The sequence below is a fragment of the Gracilinanus agilis genome, chromosome 1, assembly GCF_016433145.1.
Source record: "Gracilinanus agilis isolate LMUSP501 chromosome 1, AgileGrace, whole genome shotgun sequence".
NCBI classification, from domain to species: Eukaryota; Metazoa; Chordata; class Mammalia; order Didelphimorphia; family Didelphidae; genus Gracilinanus; species Gracilinanus agilis.
The window spans coordinates 19,665,594-19,680,446 of record NC_058130.1 but is presented as its reverse complement, the minus strand read 5'-3'; the positions used below and the strand labels follow the sequence as shown (position 1 = coordinate 19,680,446).

The 14,853-nt window shown below is 35.7% G+C and overlaps 1 protein-coding gene across 1 annotated transcript in view; it reads left to right on the top strand.

Moving 5' to 3' along the window:
- The window catches only part of LOC123230659 (probable C-mannosyltransferase DPY19L1), a 210,899-nt gene that overhangs the window by 85,115 nt on the left and 110,931 nt on the right, over nt 1-14,853 (top strand). Inside the window, exons 8-9 of the mRNA XM_044656798.1 lie at nt 3,091-3,182; nt 9,548-9,647. Coding sequence (XP_044512733.1) covers nt 3,091-3,182; nt 9,548-9,647 — 192 coding nt within the window. The remainder of the gene's footprint in view (nt 1-3,090; nt 3,183-9,547; nt 9,648-14,853) is intronic.

Genomic DNA, 14,853 nt, shown 5'->3' with positions numbered 1-14,853 from the left:
GGAAATGATGCTGTTCATGTTCTTCTATCTGCTTTATCCATACTGTTTCACAAATGAACTTGTGCACATATTGGTGTTTCCTTTATATCACTTTTTTGGCAAGGAAATGAAGTGTTTTCTGGTTGAAGAGGTTTTGGCCTTCTTATGCTGGCAACTGATTTATCTTGGTTAAACTTCTTTAAGAAATGGTGGCGACCAGAATTAATATTTTATTTTCCATTTTCCAGTCATTAGCTTGTTTTAAAGGTCAGGTCATAACTGTTAGAATTTCACAGTTTTTTTACCTTTATTAAAAATTTGGTTTTATACTTGGCACTTGCACCAAACAACTAAAATTTTGATTATACACAAGCAACTGATTGTGAAATGATCTCCATGTTAGAAACTAGAGTTATCTATTTCCTGATTTCAGTGTTTTTATCTATATTATAGTACATTTTATGTTTTTTTGTGATTTTTCTTTTTTCTTTTTATTGGTGCTAGACATGTTTATGAGCATAGGGCTCGTGTGTCTCTGGCTTCATAGTGAAGTTACTGGAAGTCATGGTATTTTATTCTGATATTCTGATATCTTTCCCACTGCTTGTATTATTTCTTTGCTTCATCCTTTGCAGATAATTGGGCATAAATTACAATTGGATGATAGTTAATTTTCTTTTTTGCTTTTGCTCATTCTGAGTAATAATAAGGCAAAATGATTCTATAAGCAGTGCAAGACATGGTGAGATCAATTCTTCCATTTCCTTTAGAAATGTGTTTGCCTTTAGAAGAAAGACCTTCCACTTAATAGCATTCTATTACTTCGGATTTCTTTTATATCAAGAATGTTAATATGGATGTGATTTGTCATATTTAGCATTATATCACTGGCTACAGGACAAAGGTCTCACATTTAGAGTAATATCTGTTACACGAATATGTTAAGTAGACTGAAAACTGGGTAATTCTTAGTGCCCTTTGTGTGCCTTTCTGACCTCTATCACTATGGAAGTGGAAAGGGTACAGCACAAAACTGAAGGCCATTTAGGCTTTTATCTGTTTTATGGATTACCATGACCAAAGAATTCATCACCATGATCATCCTTCTGGGTAATGAGCCCTTCTGTACTTGGCTAGGCTGATCTTAGGATAATAAATTATCAGATATCAAAGCCTTTCTGTCTTTAGCATAATCCAGCAGAAATTACATTAACTAGCCTTCATGGACATATTTTCCTGATAAGGCATTGACATAAAAATTATTATAAAAATATGATTCCTGAGGTAACATTATTTAACTAAATATTAATTTCCTTATTTTGTACATTAACTCAATACATGATAGAACATAGTTTAGAAATGTAAACATCATCAAAGTATTAATTACTAACATCTTACTAAACGTAAATTTTTTGGAGGGGCTTATTAATCATTGCCTGACATAGTTCTAATTTTTTATGTAAGGGCTATGTAGGATTTAACAATCACTTTTAGTGTTTCTAGAGCCATTTATAAATTTGCTTTTACCAGGAGTGACTTCTAGACCTGATATTTGACAGACTGGATTTCAGATTTTCTCATTTCAGTTTATTTAGTTCTAACTGGCCTGTTCTTGACCACTATGCTGTCTGTTCTTATCAAGAAGAGAGATAATTTTGCTCGGAAGCAAAATTTTTTTTTAAATTTCCAGGCCATTTTTTGTTGTTATCTCTCACCTTCCATGGTCAAAAGAGAAAAATGAATCAAATCCATAGATGCTTAGTATATCCATAAGCAAAATCATAAACCCTTTTTTGAATCTGTCGATCAGGTAGGGTTACACTTACCTGATTCAGCTAGTGTGAGTACAGACTTCACTTTTTATATAACAACTAGATTAATTAGCATTTGGGAAGTCCCAGATCAGAGCCTAGATGACCTTGGACTAGATACTCTGCTTTCTTGGGCAGTAGTCCCTTCATCCTAAAAAGTAGATTTTCCTGAAAACCCACTCAATTCATCTAGCTCCATGTTGGTGAAGTGTGGGATGTTTGCCCCAACATGCTGGAGGGGACTGCTCCATTCCCCCTCTCCACCACACCTTTTTTTGGTTTGCATTGGACATTTTTTGCATGCCCCTTCCCTCTGCCCAGTAGATGAATGCAAGCACTTCTCCATTTCCCTCTCTGAGGTAATGCAGGGGGCTCACAGTTGGCTTGAAGGTGCAGTTTGGGCATGAGATCTATAAAAGGTTCTCCAACACTGATCTAGCTAGTGACATTCACCTCAGAAGAATTCCTTGCCCCTCAGTGACCTGCAGCTTCTAGCCAAAGATCTATTTCTGTTTTTCCCCGTTATCATTAAAAATCATATTTAAATAGACAGAACAACTTTTAAAGAAATTATTACAGTTTTTCATAGTTTTAAAAAATTTGAATTTAACATAGCACTTTGACAGCATGAGCTTTTCTTGGTTTTAAATTATCTTTTACTTTCATTGCTAATTAATCATATAATTATTACACATGAACAAAAACTATATCATTCTTAATGTGCTATTTTATTTCCTTTTTAATTTATCTTTAATAAAAATTTTACATGGGAATTTTGAGAGAATCGACCTAAGTATAAAACAGCAGGTAGATTTTTATATATTATTTCAATGATTTGCAAGCACTTTGATGTCTATCAGGTGATTATTTAAAGAGTTCTCAAATGCTGAATCCTTTCAAATTTCCAGTGGTTTGTGCAAGGGATTGTGCCCCATTGCTGTGTGCAAATATCAATCTGACAAATCTAAGAATGGTTCTAGGCAAATTACAGGTTCTAACCCTTAAACTCATAGCCCAGTTCTGGTCCTCTCATATCACTGACAGTTGTCCCTTAGACCCCCTGGATCTTATCATCACCTTAATCTGTGTCCTGCCTTTTCTGGCTCTGGACTTTCCAATTGCAGAATTAGGTGAATTTCCAGGACTGGGAAACTTAATCTGGAGAACAAGAGTTAGGTGATATTATAATTGTTTACTTAACATCAATAAAAACCTTAGGAATCATGATTTTTACTGAGAATATTTAATAATCTTAAGTGTAGTATAATATACAATAAACTAAGCAATTTATTGTTTTCAGTCTACACGTGTGATGTGGACTCCACCTCTCCGAGAAAGCTTCTCATACCCATTCCATGTACTTCAGATGCTACTTATAACTCACATTCTCAGGTAATTTTTATTCATGCTTAGTTACTTATTAAACTTGATTGAATTTCTGGGATTCTTGTTTATCTAAAAAGTTTGAACAAAACTTAAGATACTTATGAATTAGTTTAAAATGAGATCACCTTGTTAAAATGAATTAAGAAATGGTATGAGATAATCTAATCAAGTTAGATAAAAAATGAAGTCATTTTCAAATTGTTTTTCCATTTGATAATCTGGGTCTCATCTTTTAGACACCTATTAAAATTTTAATGAGTATTTCCTGCTCTGTTTATGGGTATTGCCTACATTAGTTTTTAGAGTATCTTTTCTTGCTTTATGCTTTATGTTGTAGCAGTTTTTTTCAAGATTGTTAATTTGGGATGGCTATCCATGATATATTTTTGAGATAGATATGAAACATTATTTGCTTTTATGGTAATGTGTGGACAGTTTTTCAGAGATAGTCTCATGGCAGGCAATAAGGATATCTATCCAAACATTTCTGAGGTGTTGGTATATCTGACAGTTTATCTGGAATTTTTTTCTCCTGGTTATTTTTCTCCATGAATGTAAATTATGGAAAATGAATGTTTTGGGTTCCAATCAGTAGTGAGTCACATATTGGAAAGTTTTAAACAAATGTTTGTTGACAGATTCAAATTTTATTGATAAAAATTATAATTGAACTCATTAGAGCTACTGGGAACTCTGAGAGAGAAGATATAGAGCAGGAGGTCTTCTGGGACCCACTGACCATTATTTAAGGAGTCCATGGATAGATTTCAAGTGGTCCCCTTTATCTCAATATAATTGGTTTCATTTGTAACTCTATATAGTTTGTGCATAGAACAGGCCCATTGACAGAGCAATTCAGTAACCCAAAAAAGGTTGAGAACTCTTAATAGAGACTGGAAAGACCATAGTGGAGTTTTGGGAGTGCATGAGGGCAGGACACAGAGAATGATCCTACAAAGAGGACAGAATAGGAGAGGTCAAACAGGACAACCAGGAGAGAGAAATATCACAGAAACTCAGGGTAGAGAAACCATCTAGGAAGGTGGGAAGGAATGGTAAAAGCTGTAGAGCCACCAAGGAAGAGGAGTACTGCGATAAAGTCATTGAAATGAGCAGTTAAGAGGTTATTGGCAAATGTGATGAAAACATTTTTGGTTGCATGGCAAGGTCAGAAATGAGTGTGCAAAGGAGTAAGTGGAGACCAAAAGTACAGGTGTCTTCCTTTTGGAATTTGGGTGTGAAAAGGACAGAATTAAGATAGTAGCTTGAGGAACTGGCAAGAAGGAATGAAAGTTTTTTAAAGATGAGAGGACAACATTGACGAACAGATGTGGGTCCACATTTGTGAAGAGAATTTCCTCATGGAGGGGCCTCTATACGAACAAAATCATAAGTTTGGACCAAAATCCAAAACAAAAGCTTGAAATGGGTGGGGTTGATAGGTTCTAGCTAATTCAACATTCCATTTAACTTGTCTTATTAACTGTCTAATGAAATATGGTACACAAAATTAGGTGTTTATGGTAACAGGACACTCTGGGAGAGGCTAGAAAGGAAGGAAATAGGCCCTGAGCTAAGCACTTTACAAACATTACATCAGTTGAGATTTTTTTCTACTAATCATATGTTAGGTAAGGCATCTTCCTGCCCCCTAAAATTACAGAATATTTCATAAGTGTAATGGAGAATCAGCATGTGTTTTGTGAGGGAAGTCCAGAGCAGTGCAGTAGTAAGAGTATTCGGATAGACTGATGTGAAGAATAAATAAGAGCATACATACTGCCTGTAGGCCTGAATTAGGGTGGTTGTGAGATATTCTAGAGGTATAATTAATAGGAGATGGCAGTGAAGTGGAAAAGAAAAAAAAAAGAGGAGGGAGAGACAGAGACACCAATAGTGGGTCTTCACCAGAAAAGTCAAGAAATTAAGGAGACTTGTATTTTGGGAGAAAGATTAGAAAGTGTTGAATTTGAGATACTGGTGGGACCAAGCAGTAATTACCAGCCTGTGGAAATGAGGGATGGAGATTTGAGGAAGGAGTTAGAAGTGGCTGGGGATTTTGATGTGAGTGTCATCAGCATAGATGATCATTGAAACCATATGAGGCCTGAGAAACACAGACAGGACCTCTGCTCCGTAGTAAGAGAGGAGAAGTAAGGATATTCGCTGAAGGACAGGGGCCCTGTCAGCTCTGGTCATTCCTAGGAGAGTAGATTCCCTAGCTTGCTGCCTCATGGGGAGACCAGAACTACATCTGACTTGGGATTCTAAAAATTGCAATAGCTAAATAGGACCCAGGAAATAATAAACATACATAAAAAAATCCTGAAACCTGAGTTAACACATATCAATGCAATAGAAACCTTGGAACTTCATAAAACACCCCAAATAATTAATTCTATTGGCTTGACCACTAACATTTTAAATAAATAAAAATGAGCAAGCAAAGAAGAAAGAACCCAACTGTTAATAGCTCTTATGGAGAAAGAGAAGAGATTTCAAGGCTCAAATTCAGGACACCCACTTCAAAAACAGAAAAGAAATATGATAAACCATAAGCTTAAAAAGAGCTTTTGGAAGAGCTTAAAAAAGACCTCAGAAAACAAGTGAGAGAGGTTGAGAAAAAAATAAATAAAATATGCGAGCAATGCAAGAAAATCAAGAAAATTATGAAAGATTGCCTAAATGGAAAAAGTTCTTCAGAAACTTATAGGAGAAAATAATATAGTAAGAACTAGAATTAGACAAGGGGGGAAGCTAATGATTTCCTCACACAATAATTAGTAATAAAGCAAAATCAAGATAATGAAATAATAGTAGAGAATATGAAATTCCTCATCACAAAAACATCTACCCTGGAAAACAGATCAAAGAGAGATAATATAAAAACAGTTGGATTCCTGGAAAATTACAATTAAAAAACCCCACCATATTCCAAGAAATTATCAAGGAAAACTGTTGCAGAGGAACATCATTGCTAAATTTTGGAGCCTCTAGGTAAAGGAGAACATATAAGCAACAAGAAAAAAAAATAATTAAAATACTGTGGAGCTACAGACAAAATAAGACTTAGCAGCCACAACATTAAAGAATACTGAATATAGAACACAGCATCTTGCAGAGCAAATGAACTGAGCTTACAAGAATAATATACCCAGAAAAGATGAGTAAAATTATAAAAGGAAGAAATAGATATTTAATGAACTAAAGGACTTTCAGCTATTCCTGGAGAAAAACCCAGAAATCAGCAGAAAATTTGGAGAAACATACACAGGTAATGAAAGATTAATCATAAGCAACCCAAAAGATGAAATTGTTATGATTCTGGTATGGGAAAATGTCATCTGTGGCCTTGGGAATTGCATCATTATTTGTGTGTTTTGAAGGGGTGGGTATGGATGGAAGACTTGAAGTCAAGGAAATCTAATGAAATGAGCTGAAATGGTAGTGAAATAGACCAGGAAGATGTAGGGTGGGATGGCTATCTCATATATAGAGGAGGAATGAATAGAGGAACTGTCACAGAGAAGGGGGTCAAGGGGTGAAGGGCTGGGCATACTAGAACCCAACTCTCATCAGACTTGGGATAAAGAGACTATAATATACACAATTAGAAGGGTAAACATTGTTCAGAGAAATAGAAGGAAGGGGGGACATGGGGGTGGGAAAAGGGAGGGACTGGGAGTCCCCTTCGGGGCGAGACTGAGGGAATGAGAAGTAAGGAATAGGTTAAGGGAAAGGAGGACAAGGGGATACGAAAAGGTAAAGAAGGGAGGGATACCTAGCAGGGAACACATATCAAGAGGTAGAGTGAGGGGGTGAGGGAGTGAGGGAATCAAGAAGTAGGAGGGAAGAGGTAGGGAATAAGGAAGAGATTTTGAGAAAGGTAGATAAAACAAGAATTAAAAGTTAAGGGAAAAGGGAGGGACCTTTGGAAAGATGAGCCAATTTGGAGCTAGGAGGGCAAGGGGAGAGGATAAAGGAGAATTTTGGAGAAGTGATGTGAATAGGAGTATTGTTGGACATCTGAGATGGGATATGTCAGAAAGAAAGGAAGAGGGGGCCAAAAAGTGAAGAGGAACAAGTTAGAGAGAAATACATAGCTAGTAACTATGACATTGAATGTAATGGAATAAATTCACCCATGGGAAGAAAGTGTGTAGCAGAAAGGATCAAAAACCAGTGCCTGACAATGTGTCATTTACAAGAAACACTGAAAATGAGAGACACAAATAGAGTGAAGGTGAGGAGTTGGAGCAGAATGTACTATATCTCAGCTGATTCGGAGAAGGTAGAGGTAGCAGGTATGATTTCTGACAGATTTGATGCTAAAATGGATGTAATTGGAAGGGATGAACAGGGTAATTTTATTATGTTGAGGGGGTTACTGAGAATTATTAATAATTATTTAAGCATTATTAATATTAGACCCATATGCACTATTATAGTGCCCAGATTTTTTAAGAAAAAACTAAATGAAATAGAAATAGATAAAAATAATAGTGGCAAAATTTAATTCATACCTCTCAGAACTAGATAAGTCTAACCAAAAAATAAATAAGAAAGAAATTAAGGAGATGAATAGATCTTTAGTTAAGTTGAATAAGATAGATATCTGGAGAGTTTAACCAAAAAATAAATAATAAAGAAGATGAATAAAACCTTGGATAAGTTAAATAAGATAAATATCTGGAGAGTCTCCATAGACCTACATAGATGAGTTCACAGAACGGCAGGGAATTTAGAAAGGTGAAAGGACCCAAAGATAGACCCTTGAGAAGGACACCCAGCTTGAAAGGGGGAGGAGGAGACTGAGGAGCAAGCAAGAGACAGAATGAGCAGTCATATGTAGGAGAATAATCCTTAGAATGCAATTTCATAGAAACTGAGTGAGTAGAGAATAGCAACCAGAAATATTCTAAATTACAAGAGTTTGAGGAAGGAGTAGATGTTAAAGATATAGAGGCAAGAGATGTAAATAGTTTCCCCCAGATAGCTGCAGTAGAAGAGAATGAATAGTTAAGATGATACCAGAAGGGTCGAGTGGACTTCTCATAGCAGAGCAGGCCGAGTATGTTTGTAAGCTTCAGAGAGGAAAAGGGGGAAAGGAGGAAATAGAAGATTCTCTAGTGAAAGAAGATGATGGATGGAGGGAGCTCAGATTGAGCTATAATGTTGCTGATTGTAGGAGGTTATATTTACCCTCTGAGTTGGGGAAGGGGATAGAATAGAGAAATAGAGCATCCTAGAGGTAGATTTGGAAAGGATTTTAGAGGTTATATTGTCCAGCTCCCTCATTAAACAGTTGAGAAAATGGAGCTTGAAGAGTAGAAGTGTCAGAGTTTGAACTCAGGTTTTCTGATTCCAAATTACACACCATTTTCATTTTGGTTCAATTGAAGACTTCGAAGATGGATCTATGAGAGGAAATTTGCTGTGGAGCATTAAAGATCAGTTAATACAAGTTTGCATTTGTAATGGAGAACATTTTTGTCACTTCCTTCAGAGCCAGGAGCAGGGGATATGGATTTTGGAGTGGAGGTTAGTGGAAAGAGAAGAAAGTCAAGGAGATATGGTTTATAGTATTTATTGGTACAGAGGATCTTCAAACGCAACTTACCAACCCCTCCTATTATGAAGAAATTGAGCTATGATAGCGTGTTGAGTATGAAGATTGAAGCCTAAATTCAAAGCCAGGCCTTTTAGAGTTATTGAAGTGTCTGACCATAAGTTCTGGTCTGAGTAGGAAGGAAAGTTGTTATCAAGAGCCAGAACTACAGCAATTGCAGGGAAGATAGACTAAAATTAAAGCTTACACTTGTCTCTCCAAAAAGTCTGTTTCATATATAGGTATTAAAACCTTACATATAAAAGAAACAGATGTTTTATCAACTAAGACAGTGGAGCTTGTAGAGAAAAACTAAAATCAGTGTATTTTCAGAGGGGAGAGGATCATTAAAGATGAAGGTCTTTTGTGACTCTTTGTATTATCTACATTCTCATTATCAGCAAGGTTTGACCCTAGTCAAGGCAAAGAGACTTCAGTTTAAAGTGATAGTCTGGATTCCTGAAGGCATCTGTCACCTTTTCAAGGTAAAGGGTACTGTGCAGCAAAGAATGAGAGCCTGTGTATTTCTGTATCAAGCTCAGAGTAAATGGAAGATCATAATGGAATCAAAGAATAGGAAGTTTCTAATAGGCACTGGAAGAATAAAAGGGAGTTGGGGAAGAGGAAGGACAGGAAAGAGCAGGGATAGAGAGAAGCCCTGGCATTTGTTCAGTTTGTTAAGTTTTGGAGGTCCTTCTGGCTGCATATATGTGAATAAGAGAAAGATTTTCTGCCTAAATGTTTTGGCCTTCTCTATTTTAAGGTCTCGAGAGAATAGTAGGAGAGACTACATTGCACTCTTTATGTCTAATGTCGCTTTCATGCTTCCTTGGCAGTTTGCTCAGTTCATTCTTTTTACACAGGTAAGATTATTTTAATTGGACTTCAGTTTACATACCATGTGTTTGGTTGTGTAAATTTTGTAATTTTGCCCAATTATATGTGAATAAATTTAACAATTTAAATGACATGAAGGAATATTTTAAAAACATATACTGCCTATACTCAGAGGAGGAACTAGAATATCTAGAACTATTTTAGAAAATAAATTGAACAGTCTAAATGAATTTGCAAAAAAAGGATCATTTCATTCCAATATTAAATAAATTATTCACAATAATTGGTAAAGTAATTTTGTTAAACTCCCTTTATTCAATAAATATGAAAACAAATATGAAAAAAGAGAGAAAATTATAGACCTATTTCATTAATGTATATGGATGAAAAAATCATAAATAAAATGCTAGTTAGGAGTCTATAACAATATATCACAAAAATTATATATTATGACCAAACAGGATTTATACCAGGTATGTAGGGATGGTTTACTAATATTAATTAATTACTACGTCAACAACAAGAGTAACATTGCATTAAGGTTAAATATAAATAAATGCAGAAAAAGTTTTTGACAAAATATAGCACTCATTCCCATTAAAAACATTTGAAAGCATAGATATAAGTGGATTTTTCCTTAGAATAATAAGAAGCATGTACCTAAAACCATTAGTAGATATCAGCTGTCCCAGAGATAAGTTAGAAGCCTTTCCTGTAAGCCTGGGAATGAAACAAGGATGCTCATTATCACCAATATAATTTAATTCTGTATTAGAAATGCTAGCAATCACAATAAGAGAAGAAAAAGAAATCATAGGAATTAAAATGGGCGCAAAGAGATAACAAAACTTATCTCTTTTTGCAGACGATAAGATGGTGTATATAAAAAATCCTAGCGATTCTACAAAAAAATTCATTGAAGCTATCAATTTTAGCTAAGTAGCAGGTTATAAATAAAATAAACCCACAGAAATCATCTGCATTTCTGTATATCACCAACAAAACCCTGCAAGAAGACATAGAAAGAGATACCCCATTTAAAATAACAACAAAGAGAGCAGCTGGGTAGCTCATTGGACAGGAGATCCTAGGTTCAAATCTGGTCTCCGACACTACCTGTGTGACCCTGAGCAAGTCACTTAACCTCCATTGCTTAGCCTTAACTACTCTTCTGCCTTAAAACCAGTACACAGTATTGATTCTAAGATGTAAGATAAGGGTTTTAAAAATAAAATAAAATAGCCACAAACAGAAAAAAATTCCTGGGAGTATACCTGCCAAAACAAACTCAGAAACTACATGAATATAATTCTAAATTGCTTTTTATACAAATAAAGTCAGGTTGTATGATTTCTCTAGTTTTTGCTAAAGAGTAATTTAAGATGTACTGTGCACAAAGGAATTAAAAGAATATCCAAATAGAGATTAGTTATGGTGTTAGAGAATTATGGAATTTTGGAGTTTTAAAAACATGTCACTAGCATCTTATTTAGCTAGACAAATGATACTAATAGCCAGCATGCAAAATTTACAGAAATACTATATTAATTTTTATTCTCTTCTTTTCTTAAAACTATTTTAGAAAATTTCTGATTAAAAATCTATATGTGGGGCAGCTGGGTAGCTCAGTGGAGTGAGAGTCAGGCCTAGAGACAGGAGGTCCTAGGTTCAAACCCGGCCTCAGCCACTTCCCAGCTGTGTGACCCTGGGCAAGTCACTTGACCCCCATTGCCCACCCTTACCAATCTTCCACCTATGAGACAATACACCGAAGTACAAGGGTTTAAAAAAAAAAGAAAAAGAAAAAAAAATCTACATGTGCATAATCTTCAATGTGAACTAAATGCAGGCCTCATGGCCCATTTCTATTCTTCATGCCAGGGAAACTTTGTAGTCCATTTAGTAGCAAGAGATTCTTCTGGGTGGTAGAACTTTCCTGGGCTGTGGCTTTTAGAAACTAGTTATCACTTTACAATCAGGACTATTGTGGTTATCATCTCTTTCCCCACAGGCCAGTAGATGGTGTGTCTTCATTGGTGGGAGGCACTTCAAGTGAGATTTCTTGGTATCTTGAAAACATCCTGGCAGGGCATCTTAACTATGCATTTTATATGCTACCATGGAGAATGGCTTTGACCCAACAACAGCAAGGCGCTCTTCTAGGGAAGGAGAAAGGCCCTGGAGTTTGCAATGAAGAGCATAACCACTTTTGATCATCCTCATTGCCTTCCAGCTTCCTGACCTGTTTGTCACCTCATTGTCCTGGAACAATGTGTCCAGGAAGGACTTGTTATTCCTTTTTAAGGCAAAGTCCATATTGATCATCAGTATTTCCCCTGCCCAGGGTAAGAGATCAAAGTGTACCTCCTATCCAGGCCTCCTTACTCCTCACCCTGTACTCTTCCCAGTATGCCAGGCTTACTCAGACAATTCCTTCATTTTACAGATGTGATAGTGTCTTTGCATTGCTAATTAAGAGTGAGCTGCATGGGGATTCCTTATGGTTGGGAAGGGGAAAGTGATGGTAGCAGAACAGAGATCCTGAAATCAAGAAAAGTTCTTTAAATGATAGAGCTATGAAACATCTGCTGGGAGGGCATTCCCAGTGCATCATAATTCCCAGCATTTATAGGACTAGTAATCAATATAATTTCTTTCTTGCCAAAAGTTTTCAGCTCAGGCTCTTATTTCAATTTGAAAATGGATCAAAAAATTTTATTAGGGAAATAAATGGGAAAATGAACCTTTATTAACTTGCTAGATTACATTTAGTCTATAAAGCCAGGGGTGCTTAGAAAAGTAGAAATTCTAATTGAAAGTTTTAATTTTGAACTGGGAAAAACAAACAATTTCTATTAGTTATAAAATATTCTTTAAATAATTGTGATAAAACTTCCTTCAGTTTGGGGAAAGGTCTTTTGCATATGTATGTAATGTATATTATTTCAGATAACCATTTTGAAAGAATAAAATATCTCTTGTATCCTTCATATTATTTCTAATGACTCCATAGAAGATTTCTGCTGTGTAAGGAAAAAAAAACATTGTGGCTATTGAAGGAATTTGCATTGTAACGTAATACTTGGATTGTTAGATAGAAAAACAGTTATGTGAAAAGCAGCAGCACCATGGGATAGAAAAGCTCTGGACTTGAGAGTAAGGCAGTTTTTCAGTTCTTGTGTCTGAGTGACCTCAGGCAAATCACTTCCCTTTGAATAGTAAGTTGTTTTTTTTAATCTATAACTTGAGGAGATTGGACAAGATGATCTCTCAGGTTCCTTAGATCTTGAATTGATGTGATTCTGATTCCTATTCTATGATTAGACTAAATTTAATTAATTTTATATGTTGAGAACAATTGTGCATTAACATATTTTTATTTGGCTACATTTTATTTCAACCCTTATTGAGGGAATCATATTATATTTGGTAATTAACATCCTCAAAGGAGATTTAAGATGGCTTTAATCTATTCTATGTCATTTTATATCAATCAGTCAACAATCTAGTTAGCAAACATTCATTAAGTACCACTGGGTGATGCAAAGACAAAGAATAAAAACATCCTTACCTCCAAGGGTGTTCCATTCTAAAGGAGGAGTGACAAGGACATAAATAAGTATGTGTAGAGTATATAGAATATATATATATAAATAAATATGAAGGCGTTAGATCCATTAAATTTGGGAGAAAAAACACCAGAAGAAGGTATGATCAAGAAAGGTTTCATATAGCAAAAGGATCCCTTCTCAGAATAATGTTTTTAAATACATAAATTAAAATACATACTACAAATGAAACAAACTGTATTAAAACCAGTTCATAGACTTTAGATTAAGAATCCTTAATGTAAAAGATGGTGTTTGAGCTACATCTTGAAAAGGAAAGATTTTATGATGCATATTTAAGGAGGGGGAGTGCATTTCAGGCCAGGCAGTTAGCTAGTGCTGACCCAGAGATAGGAGAGGGCTATTACGAAGGCTTGTTTGGCTAGATTGCAGTATGGAAAGGCAAGGTGATACTCAGTGATCCTGAAAAAAATGATAGGGGCAGGTTGTGGAGAGCTTTAAAAACTAAATAGAGAAGCTTATATTTAATTCTGCAAGCACCAGAGAAACCCTGGAGTTAATTGAGTTGAAGAGTTATATAGATTTATATTTAAAGGAAAGGCTCTTTGATAGCAATATGTAGAATGGACTGGAGTGGGTAGCAAGCTGAAGCAGAAAGAGCAAGGAGGGAAAATCTTGTAGCAACCTGGGAAAAGAGATAATGATGGCCTGGACCAAGGCAATAGCTGTATAACCACTGCACATTTCATTTTTCAACAGAAATTGAATGCTAAATTCCTTGTAGGTAAGAGGTAACAAGATGAATGATAGAACCAGACATCCAGTTGATTATAAAGAGCTTATCCTGTGCTAAGCCCCAGAGATTCCGATATAAAGAATGAAATAATTGACTTATGAAGATCTATTCAAGGAACTGGACATCAGAGCCTGGAGAAGGGAAGGCTCAAGAACCACATTTATGGGAATCCTCATTATAAATGTGAAGGGCTATTGTGTGGAGGAAGGTTTGATTTGTTCTCTTTGGCCCCAGAGAGTAGAACTAGAAACAATGGTAGAAAGGTGTAAAGAGGCCAATTTAAGCATGATTGTCAGAGAAAAAACTTCCCAACATAGAGAGCTTGCCAAAAGGGGAATGGGTTAACTTAAGGGATCCCCCTTCTTTGGAGGATTTTAAGTAAAAGCTGACATGTTACCCATAGATTGTAGGATTTTTTTGCATGTGTGAGTTAGACTGGATGTCTCCTGAGGTCTCTTCCAGCTTTCAGAGTTTCATGATTTTGTGATTCCTGTTCTTAAAGGAGCTTTCCTTGTACCGAGGTAGACAACAGGTACATAGATAAATAAGGAGCACATGCAAAACAGGAACAAGGCATTTAGAGATGAAAAGTACAAGGGATTATAGTCTAAAAGGTGATAGAAAATCTCTGTGTAAAATGACAAACTAAATCAGAATTGAGCATATAACCAATGAAATTTAGATGTAGGGCTCTCAAATACTATTAAGTCTCATTTATCTGAAATCCAAACACGAGAAGCTCCAGTAATTAGAATCTTCCACACATCTGTGGTATGGTAATTAATGTTTACAACAGTGACCTTGTGGCCATCCAAACGTGTCCTCTGATTTTTAAAAACTAGGAAACCACATTCATTATCACAGTGC